Source organism: Nycticebus coucang, chromosome 18 (genome assembly GCF_027406575.1).
Source record: "Nycticebus coucang isolate mNycCou1 chromosome 18, mNycCou1.pri, whole genome shotgun sequence".
NCBI lineage: Eukaryota > Metazoa > Chordata > Mammalia > Primates > Lorisidae > Nycticebus > Nycticebus coucang.
The window spans coordinates 77,081,694-77,104,109 of NC_069797.1; the positions used below are offsets into that span (position 1 = coordinate 77,081,694).

Consider the following 22,416-nt stretch of genomic DNA (forward strand, 5'->3'; position numbering starts at 1 on the left):
AGAACACCAGCAGCTCTGAGTCTTGTAAGGCTAGTGGAGGCCACATCTCCAGCGGAGACACATTTACTTAATCTCACCGCTATGTTCTTTAAGTTCTCCCTGGGGGGCTTGGAAGCCTTTCTGTCACTACTCTCCTAAAGGTGCTGGCCAGCACAGACACAGGCTCTGCAGGATAGCCGCTGGGAACTCACAGGCTCCCTCCCCGACCCAGGGGTTATCCTGCTGTGCTCAGCTCTCTCTGGACACTGCTGAGCCCAGCCCAGGGAAGGCAGTGGACACAAGGGTGCACGCTCCTCTTCCTCTCTTTCTGGCTTCTCTTAGCTTGTCCGTGTGTTGGTGCAGAGGACGAGAGGAGATCTCAAAGCAAGGGGGAGTGAAACTCAGCCTCTTTGTTCACCCTGAATGTCCCAAACCAGCATCCCTGTTTGTACATCACTTGTCCAGGTGTGACGAGAGAGAGGGGCCCTCGGAGGAGCAATGACAGAACAAGAGGCAGGTACGAAGCCTAACTGGGAGCAGGTCATGGGAGAACGGGTGCAGGGGTCAGATAGAAGCCAGAAAAAAGGAGCATTCTTACTGTCCTGGCAGATTTTGGTTTCTTGGCCAAGTCCTTCCTCTTCCAGGGACATGATAACATTCCAGGACAAGCTGTCTGACTCAGCGACTAGGGCTGCTGAGACTAGGCCCTGACCAGGGATGGGCAGGAGAAGCCTGGGGCAGTGGTCAGTATGGGAGGTAGGCTAAGGACCTTGTTTAACAAAAATATTTATGGAGTTGAGAAAATGTCAGGTTTTTCTATCAAGGAATGAGAGGCCTTGTGGAGAAGGAGGAGTGCTGAAGCTCCTGCAGCCATCTGGGCCCCACCTTTGTGCTCATGTTGTTTTCTGGAAAATTTAAGCTCTTGGGCAGAGGTTTCTTCCTAACCTTTGAGAGCAACAGACCATCACTTTCTAAAAATGCACGTGCATTCTGACATTCTGTTGTAGAGGGCTCCCAGATTGTGCACACACACACACACACAATCTGACATTCTGTTGTAGAGGGCTCCCATATTCCCCTAAACCTGCCATCGGTCCCTGGACCCCAGGCTGAGCCCCCTGTGGATGGTGCGTCTCAGGTTTGCCACTGTTTGGAGCCTTGATCCCATGGGGTTGGTTACCGAAGCCCATCCCCCTGCTACCAAGTAACCTAGAGCGCTCAGCTGTCTGCACTCCCCCACCCTGTGAGGGGTATCCTTGTCTGGGGCCCCACCCCCTCCACATCTGGAAAGATGTTTGGACACCCAGAGGTGGCCATCTGCACGCCCAGCCCAGTCTGGCTTCCGGGGGTGGCTTTCCCCGCCCAGCAGCGGGGCACACACACAGTTAATCCTCTGCGCCTGCTGTTTGGCTAAAATGCGCTGGGAGCGTTCAAGGCTCCCTCCGCTGCTCACATCTGGCTGGGGCTTGCTCTTTACGTGGTTGCCCTGCTTTCTTTGCTTTCTTCCTTTACTTTCAAGAAACTGCGTTTCCGCTTCTGGCCAAAGAGACCTAGGAGCCTCGGAGATAAAGGTGCCGGGAGGGGCCCCAGCTGCTGCCTGCGCCTCCCCTACCCCCTTTTAAGCCTTCTTTCCCCAGGACTTTTTTCTCTGCTCTGTTGCCTTTCACGAGTCTGTGCCTCCCTTTCCTGGGACCAGCCGAGATGCTCTAAAAGGCGGTGCTGGGAGCTCCCCGGAGAGGCCGCTGTGAGCACGGGGTTGGCGGCCCAGCTGGACAGAGGTAGGTGGCTCAGCAGGCAGGACAGAGCCGGGAGGGACCCAGCGGCTCCTGCTTCTGTCTTCGTGGCTTCAGCTCAGTTGCCAGAGCAGGGCTGAGTGGACACCTTTGCCAGCATGGCCAGTGGGAGGGGCCAGGTTGGCAGTCGTGGCTAAGGGGCAGCCGGACTAGAAGTTTCAGAGAAAGCCCTTTGCTCTGTCCCCGCTAACTCCACTTCCGGAGACCAGGTTCCCTGGGGTGTGTGTGTGTATGTGATCTCCCGTCTCCCTCCTTGCCCGTGGAGGAGGTGGGCTTTTTCTGCAGATACTGTCAGGAATAATTGTTACCCCCTAATTTCTTGTGGGGTGTTATCTTGCTTTACCCTTCTCTATGGCTTTCTGAGGATGCTTTACCCTTCTCTATGGCTTTCTGAGGACGTGTAATGGAAGCAAATGGTACCCATGCCCAACCCTGCACCTGGTAGGGATCCCCTCACCCCACCAGGGTCCCCCCAGACCACCTGAGAGCCAGGTCTGTCCAGTCCTGGACGTGGCTGACTCTCGGACCCTGCATAGTGCAGGAGCCATTGACTTTGGCACCTATCTAACAGCCTTGGTGATGCTGGAGGGAATCCAGCTTGGGCAGGAAAAAACAATGTTCCTTCCCTGGGGACCCTCCTGGGAAGTGAAGTTGCCTGTGTCACTGAGAGTCTGGGTCTGGAGTCACTGAGCCACTCTGCAGCCTCTGGGTGCATGCTGACTGCTGGTCCATCACCCAGCCCTTGGGGGCTTCTCATGGGCACACATGTGGCTCCACCTGCTAGCCTGGGCTCCGCAGTGCCAGTTCCCAGGCCTCATCTGGGCTGTGTCCAGCCCTGGAGGGCTGTGTGTCTTGTGTGGATGCCCTCCTGTGCTTCAGGTACTCACAGCTGTCCTGACCCATCTGAGCTTGGGCAGGAGGGAGGAGGCTCCGGCCTCTCTTTTGCTTGGAGTGGAGATGACATAGCACACTTGGAGCCTCCTCCTTTTGAGCTTTCAAATGAGAAATGCCTTGAGAACCCGTGTTTTCTCCACTGCTAGCAACTTCTTAGGTCCCTAGGGAGTGTTTGACGTCCTTAAAGGCCTCCTAGTCTTTGCTTTTTATAGTGCAGGAAAGTGCGCACTCCCCGGCAGGCCGTGCGGCCCTGGGAGCATTGTCACAGATAGACGCACTGGACTGTGTGTGCAGGCAGGGGAGGCACATTCTCCACAAGGCCTGGTCAGCATCCTTGCTGACCAGAGAAGAGGGGGCACAGACAGGAAGGTGGGAGGCAGAGGGCTGAGAACTGCTTAGACCTATAGAGGTGGACAGGTGCTTAATGACCCGAGGACAGCCACCATGGCAGTAATAGTCATAACATAAGCCGCATGTTTGTGTGTGTTTTCTGGATGGCAGGTGCTGAGCAAATGTTGATTCTCAGCAGCTCCACTGAGGTCACTCTCAGAAACTGGGAAGTGGAGAGTTACAAAGCTCAGCAGGGCTCACGACTTGCCCAAGGTCCCAGAGCAGGTAGATGGAAGACCCGAAATGCACATGTGTGTCTCCACATCCAGAGATTGTGCTTTTAACATCCCCCTACCCCCACCGGGGACACGGAGCCCAGCTCTCCAAGCTGAGGCTGGATCCCAAGCTCCTCAAATTTCCATATTTTCCCTCCCCAGCTCAGCTGGGCAGGGGCTTCTCTCTTCTCCCTCACCTCCTGCTGCCATCTGGAGTCTCCTGTGATGTCCAGGAAGGTGCCCCCATGAGCAGAAGTTCAGAGATGCCTTGCGTTGGCCCTGAGCAGCCACTGGACACCACTGCCCCTGTGGTGCAGGTGTGGCTGGGCCGCACGGGACACCCTCCTAGTGGGAGCAGAGAGAGCCCACATGTCCCAGGAAGGGCTTAGCTCCCTCCTCATTCCTGGGCAGACTCTCTCTATTCAGGGCAACTGACACAGCCTAATTTTTTTCAGAACATGCTCCTTTCTGTTCTTCCTGGTGCCTTCCTCCCAGCTGTAATTAGCATGACTCATAAAACAAATATTCTGGCATTGAACTTAACCCATCAAAACAAAGATGAAAAGAATATCATAGATAGAGTCAGGCTGCAGGGACACAAGCTTGCCATTTGTGTTGTGTCCTCTGGGGTTGGGCTCTCAAGTGGGTCCCTGTTTCTAGGCATGGGGGTGGTGAGGCTCTAGGGCCTTAAGGGAGGTCTGGGGTAAAGACACCAAGAAGGGCAGGAAGCACGAGAAGTTTCCCTGGCTGTCCCCACGCTCTGCTGACCGCCTGAGACCAACTCTGCCTGACAGCCCTTCTTCCCAGGGAGCACGATGGCCCTTTCAGAAGCAGCTTCTTCTCCCTGACCCGAGATCCCTGGGGATATTAGGTGAGGCAGTGGCTTCCCGAGACTCTTCACCTTGGTGGCTTAACTAGCTGATGGGCCAAAGATTGCTACTTCCCCTGTTTAAATTGCTGAAATGTGGTTTCTGCTCAGGCCAACTGTCCAGACAGCTCTCTGGGCAGGACCCTGCCATCTCCCTGGCCATTCCAGAAATCACCTGTCACTTTAGAGCGCAGCCAGGAAAACAGTGATTGACGCTCCATGGTGAGTTGTCCAGCAAGCCGTTCTCAAGGCCCTGGGATTCTCAGGGCCCTGCCCGGGGTCTGCACTGGGGTCCTTGCCCCCGCAGGGTCAGCTCCGAGCTTAAGTAGGGACATGCAGAGGAGGGTGCACCTGCCCCCTTCCTCCTACTGGAACTATTGCTTGGAGGCCCTCACCCCTCTGGAAGGGACAGGTGGTGTGGGCAGGAGTGGGGCCTTTGGGAGGAAACTTGGTCTCTGGGTCCTTTTCAAGTTCCCAACTGCGTGATGTTTGTGGTTGGGTGGTCTGAGTGGGTCTGGACACATCAGCACCCATCTTGCCCATGCTCAATTTCCAGAACCGAGCTTGGCATCCAAAGGTGGCTCAGAGGGGTGGTCCCCAGAAGGGGCACCAGAGATGCCTTGACCTCCGCCCCCCATCTTGGACTGGGCTGGCCAAGAGCTGCAGGCCCCTTAGCTGACACATGCCCCATCCAGCATGGCCACTGGGATGGATGTGGGCCTGTCTGGGCCTCTGTGTCTGACCATCTCCCTGGTGCCTGTAGGAATTTTCCTTGAAATGAGGCAAAGCAGAGCAGGAAACGGTAGCCGGGAGTCAGGAGCTGGGGGAGGAGGACCGAGGCAGACAGGCCATGGGGTGTGGGGCGGCCAAGAACCTGGTGCCCTGTGCTGAGCCGCATGTTGCTCTTGGCCACAGACACACTTGCGGGAGTGCCCCTTCCCTTCGCCTTGGGCCACAGCCCCTCTCCACTGGAACATCTGGTTCCCAGCCGCCCTCTGCTGGGGGGACCAGGGAAGGAAAAGGACCTCAACTAGGAAAGCTGCCAGTTTGGGGTGGGTTTGAGGCGGGCACAGGCCAGAAGGCAGGCTGTGCCCTGTGATGTTGCCCCGTGGGTGTCCAAGCTTGGTCTTTAGAGCTGAACAGCGCCTGGCCCCATTCTCCTCATGAAGAGTCAACAGTAAGAGGTGAGGGATTCTGAGTGGGTGTGGGGTGACTGGGGGGCTCCAGGGTCTTCTCACATTCAGAGTGGCCTCCTGGCCCCGTGGAGGTCTGTCTATGAGGGCTAGGACCAGGGTCCTGGAAGTCTGGCCTTGTGTTGCTGGGCCCTGTCCCTTTGCACCCAGTGTTCAGTCTGTGTCTGCTGCTCAGAGGGGTTGGGGGTGCGGGGACCCTCTGGCCCTGCATGGCAGCCTCCCCCTTCCTTCTTCAGAGCTCCCCAACGTGCCCCTCTTTCCACCCTACAAAAGCAATGCCCTACAGGTGCACATCCAGTGGCTCCCTCAAGTCCCTCACATTTTAAGGTGATTCTGTGCCTTCACCCGAAGAACTGAACCCTGGCTGAGGTGGGGGTTAAGATGCTAGCAGGCTGTCCCAGGGAGATCTTGGTGTTCTGTGTCAACAAACAGAGCTTGGATGTCTGACACTGTGCCTGGCATGGGGTCTTTCTGGAAGCCCAAGGCTGCAGCTGCTGGTCCAGCTGTAACCAACCTAGCAGGGAGGAGTGGCTGCTAGACTTAGTGTGGGGGCAGGGCCGTGCCCTCTGGCACTGTCTAGAGCCCCCTCAGGAGCAGGGGGCTGTGCTTTGTTGTCGGACATACCTGGTCTAAGGGGAGCACCAGCACCTCCAGCCGTGGGGCCTGAGCCCATCGGCGTGCCTGTAAGATTGAGGGATGCTGGCAGGGTTTGGCTCAGGAGTGGACAGAACACACCACAGCCTGAGCCTGGCATGGGGTAGGTGCCTGAAGCTGTGGCAATGGGGCGTTGTCATCAGGGCCCTCTGAAGGTGGAGGGGGGCTACTCCTGTCTGAGGACGTACCTGGTCGCTGCACAAAACTCGCAGAGGTGGGTGTGAGGACACGGCCCTTTCCTTAGCTTTCAAGCTGCAGCCGCTGGCTCCACTCAGGCAGCTCCTGTTGGTGCAAGGCCTCTGCAGGTGTTATGACAATGGCAGAACCAGCCCCTGCAGCCAGGAAACGTGCTTTCCCTGGCTTGCCCATCCCAGTCCAGGCTTGGTGCCACTGCGCTAGGCTCCCTGTGGCTGTGTCCTCCCGGCCTGACATCCCTCACCATAACCGCTGGAGATCCCACTGCCGCGGGGGGTGCCCCGTCTTCTTGTTTCTCGTGTCCCCACAGTGCAGCGGGGTGCACAGCAGGCTCTCAGCATACATGGGTTGAAGGGCTGAATGAGGAACTTGAGACGTGGCACCGGGTCAGTCTTTGCTCCACACGGCTCTGCTGGAGCTCTAAATTGGCTGCGGCCTCACCAAAGCCGCTGCCCATCCTACTTTCCTAAGCATGAGGTTGAGTCTCCCGGAATAAGCAAAATGCTCCCTCAGTCCCCAGGGTGGGGCTTATTTGTCATTTTTCTAAGTGGAAAATAATGTGTACTTACTGTGACAAAAAACGTGACTGTTATTGGGGAAATGAGCAGAGAAGCCAAAATAAGAAAATGTTAAGCATCGTGTTTTCATCACCCACTGATATTTGCTGTCAGCAGCAGCCAGGTGGGTGGCCCCTGGGTCTTCATGGTTGAGTGTGTGTGTGTGTGTTTTCAACCGCGTTTTCACTCATCACTGCTTTATGGATGTCTTTATGAACATAAACACTCTATTACTGATTGGGTGCTGCTGGCTGAATCCATCCCCATCTCCAAATATTCCCTTTCCTTTCTTTCCTTTCTTCTTCCCTTCCTCCCCTCCTTCCTTCTTTTCTTCAGACTTTAGATGGGTCACATGTCTTCTTGTCTACCACGATTCCCACCTCCCATGCTCAGTTCACCACCCTAATCAATGGCCTTGTTTTTCTAGTTTCTCATTGTATGGACACACCGTGACCTACTGAGCCAAACTGTCTCTCTGGACGTGGGGGCACTTTGTAAACCTGGCTGGTGGGGGCAGCGGGTTTTAACTGTCTTCTCGAAGCAGCAGACTTTCTGAGTGCAGATAAGAGGAGCATTTGGGGAGGGGACAGCTCCATGGCTATGCAAGGATCCACTTCTGCTGGCACTTACTGGTGTCCCCTGGGTCCCTCTCCCCCCACCCCGAGTTAGAAAGAGAACTAAGTAGACTCCCAGCTGTGGCACATACTTTTTGGATGGTGGCTCTTGGGTGGTGACCGAAGGTAAGGGTGGAGGTCAAATGGTGTTGGAAGTTGACCCCAGATGTTGGAGACACGCCAGAGATGAGAACAGGTTCCTGTTTTCCAGGAGCTCAGAGCCTGAGGGGGCTAGAGGAGGAAACCTGCCAGGTTGACTGGTTCTGCCCTGGATGCTGGGGGAGGGGCATCTCCAGCAGACTGAGGCTTCCGGAAGCTTCCTGGAGGCAGTGGCACGTGGCTGAGCTCTGAAGAACACTGGGATGGGGAAGGTGGCAGAAGAAGGAGGTGTCCAGACAGAAGGAGGAGTTTGTGCAAGAGGATGAGCCCTCAGGAGACTTGTGTTGGGCCTGGGAGCCCCTCCGGGGGCTGCAGTGAAAGATGCCAGGGCAGGCGAGGATGATCCAGATGGTGAAGCCCCGGGGCTTAACCGCTTCCTTTGTCCGGGGAAGTCTTTGCAGCCAAGGATGGCATTCAGATTTGCAGTTTTAAAGCTGCCTCTGGAAACAGTGTGGAAGACAGATGGAGGCCGGGAAGCGGCCAGGGCTGGAGAAGAAGAGGTGCGGAGAGGAGGAGGCTTGCAGGGGACCGCGTGGGGCGAGGCAGGGCTGCAAGAAGGGAAGCCAGCATGGTGAGGACAGGGAGGAGGAGGTGAGAAAGCTGGGGCCTTCAGAGCAAAGAGGGGTGTTCAGTAGACAGCTGCACCTGGAGTCTAGACCAGTGCTCCCCGCCAGAACCTCCAGCCACGGTCAAAGGCACCAGCAGCTGTGCCGTTCAGTGTGGTAGCCACTGGTCATGTAAGCACTTAAAATGTGGCTCCCATCGCTGAGAATCGGCTGTTTTATTTTGTTTAACTGTTTGGAATAGTCCCACATGGCCAGTAGAAACTGTTTGGACTTAACCTTTGCAGGCCTAGGACTCAGCAGTCAGGTGGGGTGAGGACATGGCCTGGGGCGCTCAGGCAGGCAGAGGGTTTAGGGTAGGAGGAGCTGATGTGGGGGGCAGCTGTCTTTAAGGGGGGATCAGGAAGCATAAACACCCGGGGACAGTGTGGGCCAGTCCCCAGGGCAGGGGACACCGGCGGGTGCTCTGTGCACTCAGGGGAGAGCATCGCAGCAGAGTGCTGGGGCCCAGGGTCAGTGCCATCTCAGCAGGGGCAGATGGGGCGGGACCGGGTGGCAGGACCACTGGTGGGAGGCAGAGCTGAATTTAATTCCTGACCTATAAGTCACGAAGTCCTGTCATGGGCTGGGCTTCCTCAGGGAATCCCGTAAAATGCTGGGGCATCCAGCAATCTGAGCAACCTGACAGAGACACGGTGCAGCCATGGAGGGCCGGGTATGGCAGTGCAGTAGGGCACAGGGCCACAGGACTCTCAGGTCCTTTCTTCCCTCTATGTTGGGAGTGGTCAGGCCTGAGGGTGTCGCTGCTGCCAGCGGGGAAGTGGGCGGTGGGCCAGGCCACCTGCAGAGCCACCTCACGGCAGCAGCTGTCAGCGCCTCTTCTCTCTCACACACTTCCCGGGGTAGGGCAAGCCTGCCGCCCGGGCTTTCCAGCTGGGAGGTGATCTGAGGACAGTGGCTCTACTCAAGGGAATCTTTGTTTCCACTGGGATGGAGTCACAGGGCTGGAAGCCGGGCTGGCCTGGTGCCTGGCAGCCCCTGTGGCCTCCTTGTTTGCAGGGCCCAGGCAAAACTTGAGACCGAGTCCTCTCTCCACTCCAGGTGAGTCCTTCTTGGCCAAGGTGTAGCTGTCTCAGGAGAGGAGGGAGATGTTTTAAGATGAGGAAAATTCTTGGCCTCTTTTCATTCTTTTGTCCTAAGCCAGACATATTCCCTTCCAAGGGGAAAGAAACTTTTGTTATTTTAACTAGCAACGGGTCCTGGAAGAGCCTGTCTTCATCCCCAGGATTGAGCTTTGGGGGTAACCAGATAACCCCTCCAACCTTAAAAAGCAGATCCTCTTTCTCCAAGACAGAGAGAAGCTTCTTGGAAAAGGGCGAGAGGGCGGTCGAGGGAGGAGACGGGCTCCAAAGTGCCCACACCACTCACCTGCACCTCGCTGGAGTTCCTTCTGTGAGGGATCCCCACCCACCACTGCCCCCGCAAGGTTGGGGGAGGCGGAGAGCCCAAGACCAGCGGGGGCTGCCCGGTCATAGAAGGGACATTAGATGTAAATGGGCTTTTGGAAAAGGTGAACACACGGCATCCCTCAACTGGAAACCACTCTGCCTCCTGCCCATCACCAGAGGGGCTTGGTCACCAGGCATATAATGTGACAAGTGGCTTCTGTCAGGCGAGGGCTGTGTCAGGTGTCAGAAGGTCCCAGTGGCCAGGAGGGTCCAAAGAACACCCCAGTATGGCACCTTCCTCTTTCTTGGCACCCCGGTACCTGAATCCTCTCCCAGCATCTGGAGAGCTCTGAGTTTCTTTCTTTTTTTTTTTTTTTTGGTTTTTGGCTGGGGCTAGGTTTGAACCCGCCACCTCCGGCATATGGGACTGGCGCCCTACTCCTTGAGCCACAGGCACCGCCCTGAGCTCTGAGTTTCTAAGTAGGAGAATCTCCCAGATGTCAATGCCGAGGGCGAGGGGCTCCTCCTCGGCTTGCAAGGATATTGGGGGCTGAAGGCGGCAGAAGGACGTGCTGGGAAGGGATGATGATGGCTGAGGGATGGTCAATGCTGTGTCGAAACAAAAGTGTTTGGACGCTGAGCTAAATTGTATTCTTGATGTCGAAGCTGTTAGATGTGGGATAAAGTCCCATCTTATGCCAAGATTCCTTGGGAGATGCATGTAAAATTTTGGGGCAATGTCCAGGCCCTAGAAAAGCAGGATGAAGATGTTTGTCTTGGGTGGGCTGGGGTCTGGGAGATGGCCAGCGCCCCTGGAAAGCACCTGACACAGGAGACGCACAGGAAGGAGAGGGGCTCTCTGGGCGCTCTTACCAAGGGCTGGTGACAGATTAGATGTGGCACATGCAGGGGAAGAAAGAGACCGAATGACCCAGACCTCTGCCTGCTGCTGTTCACAGAGCCGAGCTGTGCAATAGAAATTTCTGCAGCGGTGAAAACGTTTCCGATACGGTCGGCAGTGTGCACTATTCAGCACTTGCTGTGCAGCTGGGGTGGCTGAGGAGCTGAATTTCAAATTTTATTTTATTTTAATTAATTTAACTTTAAGTAGCCACACATGACCAGAAGCCACTGCATTGGACGGCACAGGACTACGGCATTACCTACTTTCCAACTTGCTTGAACATTCGCCATTCTGTCTTGAGCTATACTCAGATACCTCCCTGCTCCCTTCACTGGACTGTTACACGCTGCGGGTCAGGGAGTATATTTAATATATGGTCAGATCACTTCCTCTCAAGCTCTTGCACAATGTGGTGCAAATCATGGGCATTCAGCAAACACAGCCTGGGTTAGATCATCAGCTGAGAGCACAGCTTGGAATTGTCTTCCGAGGCTCCTTCTAATTCAAGGAGATTATAGGCTTCTCACTGCCCAGAACAATTGCTCCCTCAATGAGGATTAAAGAAGAAGGAAAACAGTGTTTCCAAAATGTCTGTCAAATGGACTGGGCTGGAGGGAACAGCAGGACAAAACCCCAGCGGGATCTCAGAGCCACAGGTATACCCTGTTAGGACATGGCATGAGACCAAGATATAACAGGACAAATTGAAAACAAATATAAGGAAACTTGGACTTGAGCATGAATATTTCCTCCTTAAAGGAGCCACCACAGGGCCACATGAGGTCTAGGAAGGGGTAAAAATTGTTAGTAAGGAAATGACCTATTCCAGGGCTGTATCAGCCCCGTCTGTCCATTCTGCCTCCCACCTCCTGGAAAGGGGGATTCACTCCTGTTGGGGGAGGTTAAGGTGGAGGTGGGTGGGCTGGGGAGAGGGGTGCTGAAGTGCCACAGGTCCTCAGGGACAGAGGTGGGAGAAAAATGGGGTGAAGTTATCATGGGATTCAGCTGTTACTCACAGCGTTTGGGAAAGGCAAGTAAAGAGCTTGAGTCACGTTGGAATTGTCTTCAGTTGCCTGGACCGCAACACAGTCTGGAAACTGGGCCCTGTGGGTCTCAGCTCATGAGGGTCACACATCATTGGTCAAGACGTCCTGGGGGCCGCTTCCTTGGACTTGTCTAGCACATTCTCTGACTGACCTCACTGGGGGCAAAACCTCACCCTTGTGGGGGACTTCATGTTGCTGGAAGTTGCTAAAAGTGACCTGGAGCCAAGTTTGGTTAGATATTGGGCAATATTGTTTTTGTCCAAAAGAGACTAAAATGATCCCATAATGTCAGGATACTGACTTTGCTGTAAGATTTGGTAAAATGGTAGTTAAGATCTTTTCAATGAAGGAAAGATTTCAGTCTGGGTTTGCTCCAGCTCCCAAGAGGAGGCTCTTGGGGGGAGCCCCACCAGGCCCAGCTGCCTGCGCCCATTAGCCTGGGGGGGTGGTTCCGGCTCTCTGCTGGGCATCTCAGGTCCCAGCCCTGAGGACACCGTCATCCCTAACCCGGTTGTGTCCCAGACCTTGTCTCTTCTGACCTAGGTGTGGAAAGTCCCTTTTCCAGACTAGAAAGAGATGTACCAATGTGCAGAAGGTGCTTCCACTGGGGCAGAACACTGGTTCTCAGCTGGGCCATTTTGTCCCCAGGGCAGGCATAAAGGGCAATGTGGAATTACTTGTGGTTGTCACAGCTGGGTGGGGTGGTGCTAATGGCATCTAGTGGGTGGAGTCCTGGGAATGAGGCTAAGTGTCCTCCAGAGCAAAGGACAGCCCCCTGCACAGGGGGTCATCCAGCCCTGAGTATCAGTAGTGCTGAGTTGGAGAAATCCCGGGTTACTTTTTACTTAACTTTGTTGTTACTTTCCAACTTTTGTAAAACGAATATATATCACTTTGGATTCTGAAAAAAAAAAAAATGCTTACAGAAAGGAAAACTTCTTTTCCTTTTAACTGGTGCAACCTTGGCACTTAAAAGGCAAAAAGAGTAATTACTAAGGCGCCGAGGAAAAACAGAGAAATATAGAAATAGAGAAATAAACAGATTTAGAGAATTCCATTTGACACGTATTTGTTGAGCACTGGCGAAGTTCAGGGTGCCCCAGGAAGTCTGGGTGCCCCAGGCCTTGAGAGGTCATGCACGGACTGCCGGGCAGAAACTTTCGGCCAAACAAAACTCTCTATAGTATGAGGCAATATGAAAAAAAAAATTAAAAAAGAGGAAGGAGAGGATTTCCCCTCCCACTGAGAGGTCTGAGAAGGCTTCAGGAATAATACAAGACACTTGAGTTGGGTTTTTGAAAACAGGGTAGATAGGATTTTGTTGTCATCTGAAGTCAGTATACCTGAGTTCAAACACAGCTGCCCCGCTTAAAAAATTGGACAGTCTAACGCTAATTAGCCTCTTGAAATTTTCTTATGTATAAATTTGGTATAATAATGAAGGAATATTGTCTCTGTTAAGGAGTCACCACAGGTCCCGATGAGCCCTGTGATGGGGTCCTCACACCTAACCCTAAGTTACAGGGCTGTGTGGGTTGACTGAGCTGATACACCTCACCTGGGGCAGTGCGGCTCCCCTTAGCCTGGTCGTCAGTAGAAGGAAGGAGAAAGGGCCCTCCTGGCCAAGGAAGGAGTATACAGGCAGGTGGGCAGGTGTCAGGCTTCTGGGGACAGTGGTGGCTGGAACCTGGTACTCCTAAGTGTGGTCAGCAGACCAGCAGTATTGGCAGTCCCTGGGGGCTTTCTGAAAATGTAGACCCTCAGGGCTCTAGCTTTGCTGAATCAGAAGCTGCATTTTGACAAGGGTCCTCAGGTGTCCACATTTCAGTTTGAGAAGCAGGGTGGGGACACAGGACAAGTGAAGAGTGGGGCCAGAAGGGGGGAGCTGTGCGTGCCCTGCCCAGGGGCCCAGGGAGATGGCAGATGGATGGATAGGTGACTTAGATAGATATTCTATAAACTAACATGCACGTACACACTTTCTTTGGCAAGTGTGGAGAGGTATCAGAGACTTTGGGTAGGGGCTGGTTCAAGAAGCCTCTTGGTCATTGGATGGTCTCTGGGCCCCAACGTTGAGAGGGATGGCTGGTTGATAGAAAACTTGGGGGCGGGGGGCCCAGCTAAGCCACTGCAGTGGGTGAGGTGGGGGCCACACGGGAGACCCAGCAGAGGTGTCCAAGGTGGGGAAGGAGAGAGATTGAGGGGCCAGGTGCTTCTCCCCACTCTCGCCCCTGAGGCCCCATGCTCACCGTCTCCCATGGTGGGGAGCTTTTCCAGCCCACCTGAGACAGCCCGCACAGTGTGCCCTAGGGTGCAGACTGCCACGATGAGTTGGGTGAGCGGCTGACCGGGAAAGCACTTGGCTGCTTTCCCTACTTCAGCCCAAGAACAGCCCCTGGCAGGCTCACTGGGAGCCTCTGTGGACACTTCCTTCTAGAACAGTGGTTCTCAACCTTCCTAATGCCTGGATGTATTTTCATTGTTACAAAGGGGTTGAGACCCAGTGTTCTAGAAGGACTACATCGGCACTGGACAAAGAGGGTCCTGTCCCAAGCATTTGCTGAAAGTGCCATGAGTGAGAGGCCTGGGGTGGCTTCACGTGCATGATGTTTGCCCTGGGTCTGGGCTGGACATGTCCTGAATTAGATGCTGCGGATACTCAGTGGTGCTCCCCCTGGTGGCCAGAAAGCCAGATTGCAGTCACTTTCCCACCTGCCTGCCCACCTGTGAATGGCCCGACAGGGAGCCGGCGTTGCGCGGAGCTAAGGGACAGCCATTGTGCAAGGCTCACTTGGGATTTTTGTTCATTGTCCTAAGATGGGTGGGAAACAACTGCTTGTGGGGGCCAGTGGCTGATGGACTCTCCTTCCTGAGAGGCTGGGTGGGTACAGACGGTACCTTGCTCAATGACACTTTAACACCAGTCTGCAGGTGTGTTTGTGAGTGTGTGCATCTGAGTATGATTGTGCTCATGAGTGTGTGTGATCAGGTGAGCGTGAGTATGAATGTGAATGCGAGTGTGTGCGTGAGTAGGCGCATGTGTGTGCATGAGACTGTGTGTGTGTGTGCATGTGAGTGTGTGTTGTGAGGGTGCATGCACATGTGTCTGTGAGCATATTGAGAGTGTGGGCATGTGAGATGTGTGTGTGTGTAGTGGTTCTCCCAGAGGATCATGACGGAAGCATCTCCCAGTGATGCGTGCCTGGGTGAGCCCCTCTGGTTTCCTGTCAATTTCCCTGCAGAATCCCTTCCTAACTGGTGCCTTCCCAGCACATCCCTTTCCCACCAGGGCCCTGTAGGAAGATGGGCTCCCCGGGATGGGGACCTGTGCTGGCCTGCTGCCTGCTACTGGCTGTTGCCTGTGGCCCAACCCTGAGCCTGGTGCCCCGTATCCAGCATGACGAGCAGGAGCAGGAGGGGACCAAGGAGCCGCCAACCCCGCCGGACCACACTGACAGGTGAGGGCTGAGGGTGTGACTGCAGGGGTTCCGCCTCTGGCCCAGGTGAGGTGCACTGTGAGGTGCCCCAAGCAAAAGCCAAAGCTGTGGGGCAGCCCTCATGGACTCTGGCCCTGGGGACAGACAAGCCATTCCTCCTTTCAGTGACATGGGCGCCCCATTGGAAACTGCAGACAGCGAGCCAGCCTCATCCCAAGCTAAGGGAGTAAAGAGCAGCCCAGGTCTCCAGCCCTGCTTTCTGTTTGCCTTTCCGTCCTTGCTTTGTCTCTTGACGGTGTCTGCTGGAGCCGGGGGAGAGGGTTGGCAGAGACTGGGCGGCCAGGTGCTGGCTTTCCTGGACCTGTTGTGGAGGACATGGATGTGCCTTTGTGTCCTCAGTCTGCAGTGACTTATACACTCCAGGCCACTTGGACTGTTTCACAGGACACACAAACTGCTGTTCAACCATGCAAGGTCCCCGAGGCCTGGGTGATAGCTCAAGGCTGGCTTTGGGTCTCTTCAATGCTTTGAGCACCTGGCTGACTTAGTACTTGAGACTTCAGGCTATCTTAGAACACAGCGGAATTGGGCAGGATTAGGGGCCCAGCCACACCATTCCTTTCTTCTTCTTGTTTTGACCGAGTGTCAGCTGTCAGCCAGGCCATGCACTAGGTACTGGGCAGCACGCGAGAGGCACCGTCCTGGCCTCTGGGAATCCCGAGGCCATGAGGGAGACAGGTACACAGAGGAATGGGGCCCAGGTAGACCAACAAGAGTGAACTAGGTCTCAAAGGACACCTGGAGGCCTCCCAGGTGCAGACAGAGGGGAAAGCTGCCTGGTAGCCCGAGTGATGCGTGCAGAGGCATGGCTGGGGTGCAGCTGGTGTGAGAGGGTACAGGGAGGCAGCTGAATCTAGTGCGGGAGGGGCGCGCCTGAGCTGAATGCTATAGGAAACTGGAGAAGTCAGTGGTGGAGAGGTTTAGAAGTGACAGTGTTCTAGAAGGAATGCTGAAGGGAGGTAGCAAAGAGGATGAATTGCTGTGGAGAAAGATTTTGAGAGAGCAGTGGAAATGGTGATGGTGCATCTGAAGTGAGAAGGGCCAAGGGTACAGTACTGGGGGTACCGTGAGGTGAGCTCAGAAGCCTCAGGACTCTGCTGAATATGGTGGGGAGGCCAGGGAAGTCCCTGGAGCGAGGCTGGAGGCATCATCCTGGGCTCTAGGAGTGGAGGGACAAGGACAGGGATTTCAGTTTGGGACATGTGACATTGGTGGGGCCTGTTGAATCCCTAGATGGAGACTCCTGCTGAGAAGTTTGAAGTCAAGGTCTGGGGCTTAGGAGAGAGGGATGGGTTGGTAGCATCTGTCTGGGGTCCTGGGCTTATGGGCAGTTGAAGTTAGGGTATATAGATCCACTTCCTGGGTTTTCTGGGATTTAAAAGTGGGAGCAGAGTTAGGTAAGAAGCTGACCCACTCAGAGGGACTTTGCTGCCACTGAGATGGGTTGTCACACACAACTCTGGAACCAGGGCAAGAAAAGCCACAGAACAGAAAGCAGGATGCAGTACCGTGAGGTGCCATGAGGTGGTAGCATGGAGCCGTCACCGCCTGTCCTGTTAGTGAGCGGGTTCTTCAAATGTCAAGTTGGAGAATTCAGGGTCTCCAGCCGTTGTTATAGCTCTAAGGAATCCTGAAGATCAAGTTGAACTCTCTCATGTATGACTATATCATTTTCTGGAATCAGAGACGAGAGATAGGGAGCCACGCCATAGTCCTACATCAGCTGAAGGCCTGCTGCTCCTAGAGGGGCAGGTTTCTCCCAAGCAGCCTCTGCATGGCCGTCAAGTTACTGGTGTTTGTGTTGTTAGTGTTTCTGTGACTGTTACTGTTGTTGACAAAGGGCGGGGGCTCTTTCTGAAGTGTCATTTAAGACCCCAGAGTTCTCCATGCGCCAAGTTTAACATCCAGGTGAAAGGGGAGAAGGCAGGTCAGCTGCGCCAGACCCAGTAGCAGCAGAGGAGAGGCGTTCACAGGCGGGGAGGCCACGATTTTCATTGTGGTGCTTTATTCCCTCAGGGCTGAAGAAAAACATGAAAAATACAGCCCCAGCCAGGGCAAGGAGCTGCCCACTTCCCAGTGCTTTCGCTGCTGTGACCCCGCTGGCCCCCTGTACCCAGTGGCCCCAGTGCCCCAGATTAACATCACCATCCTGAAAGGTCAGACTGCGGCAAGGGCCAGCGCAGGGGCTCTTCTGGGGCAAGACAGAACCCTTCAGTGGGGCTGGGCAGGGCACAGCCAGGTTGTCTCCTGGAGGCGAGGCAGAGAAAAGTCTGATTTTGAGGCTCTGGCCCCCTTCCTAGCAGAGGGATTAGGAAGGGGCCACAGGATTAAGAATGGGGGAGAGAGCCCAAGGGCTGTCCGGGGCCTCCCCCCACCCCTTGGGTATAGACCGTAGACTTCTGTGATCTTTGTCTTGAGGCTTGGTGCCCCAGGCTGCTTTCTGAATGCCACCCACTCTCCACAGCCCTGCACACAGCACCTGACCTTACCCAGTCCCACAGAATCTGATGGGAATGCTTGCAACCCAGATGCCCCAGCATCTGCAGTTCATTTGCTCTGAGTGAACCTGGCCACAGACCCTGTTGCTTTTGGACAAACCCATGTGTTCCCTTTTCTTTGCCAGAACTCTCCAGAAGGAAAAAAACAAACAAACAACAAAAACGATTGCTTCTGGATGAAAATAGAACTCCCTGGACTGAGTCTGTTTGCCCAGTTTGGGAATTCAAGTGCCCTGGTGCCAGGATGGGGGCCGCACAGCAGGGCAGGTCACAGCTCGCAGCCCAGGCCCAGGCCCAGGCGACCACTCAATGCCACCTGTTTTCCTGTCCCTTTTAGGCGAGAAGGGTGACCGCGGGGATCGTGGCCTCCAGGGGAAATACGGCAAAACGGGCTCTGTGGGCGCCCGGGGCCACGTTGGACCCAAAGGGCAGAAAGGTTCCGTGGGGGCCCCCGGGGACCGGTGCAAGAACCACTACGCCGCCTTCTCCGTGGGCCGCAAGAAGCCCCTGCACAGCAGCGACTACTACCAGACGGTGGTCTTCGACACGGAGTTCGTGAACCTCTACGGCCACTTCAACATGTTCACGGGCAGGTTCTACTGCTACGTGCCCGGCATCTACTTCTTCAGCCTGAACGTGCACACCTGGAACCAGAAGGAGACGTACCTGCACATCATGCGTAACGCAGAGGAGGCCGTGATCCTGTACGCGCAGGTCAGCGACCGCAGCATCATGCAGAGCCAGAGCCTGCTGCTGCAGCTGCGCGAGCAGGACGAGGTGTGGGTGCGCCTCTTCCGCGGCGAGCGCGAGAACGCCATCTTCAGCGACGAGTTCGACACCTACATCACCTTCAGCGGCTACCTGGTGAAGCACGCGGCCGAGCCCTAGCCAGACCCCGCCCCGCGCCCCGCCCCGCCCCGCCCCGCGCCCCGCCCCGCGCCCCGCGCTCCGCCCCGAGCCCCGCCCCGCGCCCCGCCCCGCGCCCCGCCCCGCGCCCCGCGCTCCGCCCCGCGCGCACCGTGGGGCCCAGAACCCGGCCGCTCCGTCTGTCGCCTCCTCCCCTCCTGGTTTCCTTGGCCTCTGCCTCCCCAGCCTCGGCATTCAACCAGGAGGCCAGATCTCGCCCCTTCCTGGAGGGCTGACGGCAGATGAGGTCACCGGGTGGGGCTCCCTTCTGTGTGCACGTCCTTAAGTGACTCCGGACGGCCGCAGGGTGTCCCAGCGTGCAGCACCCCTGCCCTGCTTGTCTCCCTGGAAATAATTAGGCAAATTCTAAAGGTTGAAAAAGGAGCAAAGAAAACAGTGGAGGAAAAAGGAAAGTGTTGTTATTTGTGCCTTTTCAGCCGGCTGGCTCCTGGGGGAGGGTCCTTTTTGCTGGAGGTCGCTAGAGGCTCTGTCCAAGAGAAGATCTAAGGCAGAGGCCTAGGGGCGCCCAGGAAACCACGTCTGGCTTAATTCTTTCAGGCCACATGCCAGCCTTCTTGGGAGACAGCTGGGCCAATGTTCATGTCTTGGTGACATCCTTGTGGCCTTGCCCAAGGCTCAGCTGGTCTTTCTGAGCCACAACAGTGAGGGCATTGCGGCTGGAGCAGTACCTGTCAGCCTTCCAGAGGGACAGCCAAACCCCCTGCCATTAGCTCTGAGCTGAGTTCTGGGCTCCTGACTGCAGCCGGGGACCTCAGGGACCCCCAGACCTGCTGATGTTTCTATGAGGAGCAAAGCTCCCAGTACACCCAGGCACGGTGCTGCTGCACGCCTCACACCACCCTGAGTCCTAGGGAGGTTCTCCCTGCCTCTCAGCCTGTTCCTCCTCCCACTCAGAGCAGCCACGGAAGGCCCAGGCCTTTGATTCTGTTCCTATCCTGCACACTGCCTCCCAGTCCCTTCCAGGGTCCAGCCTCCCCAGCTCTGCAGCTGCTGTGCTGCTTTGCAGCCAGGCTGATGGCACCATCCAGATCTTTGGCCTTTCTCAGGGTCTCAGAACAGGGAGAGGTGGAGGGGCCTGGAGGGGTCCTATAGCCTTAGTCCTGAGCCAGCATAAAAGGGGAACTGTGTCCCAACAGTGGAGGGAACTGATGCCCTGGAAGCCAGCATCAGAGGGGCAGTGGCCCCCGTGGCTCTTTCGAGTCCTCCAGAGCAGGCTGCTGCATCTAACTGGTGCTCTGGCTCTGTCCCTGGCAGCTGGCAGCCCTGCGTTCACTGACCTCGAGGACCCCACAGCTCTTCCCCACCCTGCCAGGGTCATTTTCACTGTCTGCTGTGGCCCCCGACCCCCCCCACATGAGCCTTCCTCCCACTGCCTGGTGACCCCTGATTCTGACTGACCACTCTTCCCTCTCTGGGCCTGGCTGTGGGGTCTGGGGTCTGCACGTGCCTCCCTTCAATGGACTTCTGCTGGTCAGACTCGGGGCATGCCCACAGGCAGAGTGCTGCCCACTGCTTGAGCTCCCTCAGTGTTCTTCCTGGAAAACATTAAACTCCAAATTGTGTTTTTCAACATCATGGACGTGTCTGTTTGTGCACTGAACTGAATCCCCTTCCCTTTCCCCTGTCCACCCTGTGCCCACCCCTGCCTGGGGGGCGCTCAGCCTCATACCGGGGCCATGTCTTGTCCCTCGTGGGTGCTGGGGGGTGGTGGCTCATGACTGGGGCGGGAGCCAGGGGCTCGCCTTCTTGGGCAGTACCACGGTGTCCTGGGAGAAGCAGGAATGGTGAAGGCAGTGACTTGGCTGTGGCTCCACAGCCTGGACAACTGTATTTGCTTCCTGGGGCAGCCAAGCAGAACACCACACACAGGATGGCTTAAAACAACAGAGATTTATCCTCTTGCAGTTCTGGAGACCAGATGTCGGAAATCAAGGTGTCAGCAGGGCTCTGTTCCCTCGGAAGGCTCCAGGGGCGGCTCTGACTACAGCTCTTCCAGCTCTTGCAGGCCCTAGGCATCCCTGGGCTTTGGCCTGCAATGCCCCAGCCTCTGCCTCCATCTCTCTGCAGCTTCTCCTCGGTCTCATTCGCAGGTCCCAGAAGTCAGGTAGATACATCTTTCTGGGTGATTTAGTTCAACCTGCTACACAGCAGCTCAGAGGTTTGAGCACACCCTTCAGCAGCGCCCTTCACGCCCAGCCCCAGTGGGGCAGCACAGAAATTTCTTTTTGTTTCTAATAGTGGCCAGGCGTTTACCCACACACAGGGAGCAGGACATAAGCTGCCTTGCTCCCTCTGATACCAGCAGGCTGGAAAATAGTTGGTCTCCTCTTCTGCCTGGTCTGGGGCGAGCCCACTGTTCCTGCTGGGGCTTGGTCAGGGCCAGGAGCTACAATCCTGCTCTTGGCAGGACAACAAGCAGGCCCCCTTTTCTACAGAGCTGAGGCTGGGCTTTCTGTGCAGAGGGCCAGGAGTATAGAGGCTGAGTGCCTTTTCCAAGGTGCCTGCAAGGAACCAGGCAGCTTTTCTAGGCACAGAGTCGTGTGGGTGGAGCACCTCTTCTGATGCCCTCCCTCTGTGTGCTCCTCCTGCGGGCCTGTCAGCCAGCCTTTGGCTTTGCTCACTCTTCCTCCCCTCTCTCTCCTGCTTTGTGGCTGGTCACCTGCAAGGCGCTGGGGGCACAGGGAGGGTAAGATACGTCCTTGCCTTCCTGATAATTTTCCTGGGATTTTGCTGTGGTGTGACAGAGGGGTTACCCTTCTCCAAATTGCATGTTGGGTACTAAAAGCTGTCTGCTCCACCAGCCACCCCCTCCCACCCAAGCAGTTGACCTCAGTGGGGTCTCTTCCCTGTTTCCTATCCCCAGCAAGTGAGAAGTTGGTTAATGTCTCTGGAAACAACTTGGAAAATTCAGTTGCAAAACAAATATCAGTGTTTTAGCAGGAAAAAAAAAAAACCTTAGAAATGGCTGATGACTCAGCCAGAGGAAAAAATTACTTATGTTAGGACTCTCAGGAGCCATTGTGACCCGGGGTGGGAGTGAGACTGCTTAGTCCTTGGGGATAATTTTCTATACAGTTCACTATGGGAACACAATGGCATGATGACAAGCTGGTTTCACTGGGCCACTGTACCTGGGATAAAATGAGATATTCTCACCCAGGTCACGAATAAAAAAAAACCCAAAACACAATGTAACAGAAAATAAACAAAATAAGAAGTTGCCACATAGGAAAGAATGGAGTTGGGCCCCCATCTCACACCATAGACAAAAATTAATTCAGGGTGGTGCCTGTGGCTCAAAGGAGTAGGGAGCTGGCCCCATATGCCAGAGGTGGCGGGTTCAAACTCAGCCCTGGCCAAAATTGCAAAAAAAAAAAAAAAAATTAATTTAAAATATATCAAAGGCCAAACTATAACAGCTAACACCACAAAATTCTCAGAAGAAAGCTTAGGTATAAATCTTCATGACCTTCCACTAGGCAATGGTTTCTCAGCTATGACACCAAAAGCATAAACAACAAAAGGAAAAACAATAAATTAAAAGTCATCAAAATTTTAGAATTCTGTCTATTAAAGGACACCATGAGGAAAGTGAAAATACAATTCACAGAATAGGAGAAAACATTTGCAAATCATACATCTGACAAGGGGCTTGTGTCTAGACTATATAAAGAACTCTTGCAACTCAACAATAAAAAGACAACTAATCAGCAGGCTATGGCAGCTCACACTTGTAATCCCAGCACTCTGGGAGCCCGAGGCAAGTGGATCGCTTGAATTGAAGTGTTTGAAATCAACCTGAGCAAGAGTGAAACTAGAAAAGATAGAAAAACTAGCTGGGCCTTGGGGTCCCAGCTACTTGGGAGGCTGAGGCAGGAGGATCGTTTGAGACCAGGAGTTTAAGGTTGCTATGAGCTGTGACACCACAGCACTCTAGCCAAGGTGACAGAGTGAAACTCTGTCTCAAAAAAAAAAAAAAAAAAGAAAGAAAGAAAGAAAGAAAGGAAGGACAACTAAAACAA

General features: G+C 55.0%; 1 protein-coding gene across 4 annotated transcripts; it reads left to right on the top strand.

Moving 5' to 3' along the window:
* Window positions 1-369: 369 nt before the first annotated feature.
* C1QTNF1 (C1q and TNF related 1) lies at window positions 370-18,397 on the top strand. Of its 4 annotated transcripts, none has more exons than XM_053570098.1 (4): window positions 370-496; window positions 14,762-14,930; window positions 16,986-17,125; window positions 17,805-18,397. In XM_053570098.1, the coding sequence occupies exons 1-4, from the start codon at window positions 478-480 to the stop codon at window positions 18,353-18,355; spliced, it is 879 nt and encodes a 292-aa protein (XP_053426073.1). In that variant the 5' UTR covers window positions 370-477; the 3' UTR covers window positions 18,356-18,397. The 4 variants fall into 4 exon arrangements, with proteins under 4 accessions (XP_053426073.1, XP_053426076.1, XP_053426074.1 ...); XM_053570101.1 differs by lacking the exon at window positions 370-496 and adding an exon at window positions 1,410-1,757; XM_053570099.1 differs by lacking the exon at window positions 370-496 and adding an exon at window positions 1,625-1,757 and having other exon boundaries at window positions 14,715-14,930.
* Window positions 18,398-22,416: the final 4,019 nt, after the last annotated feature.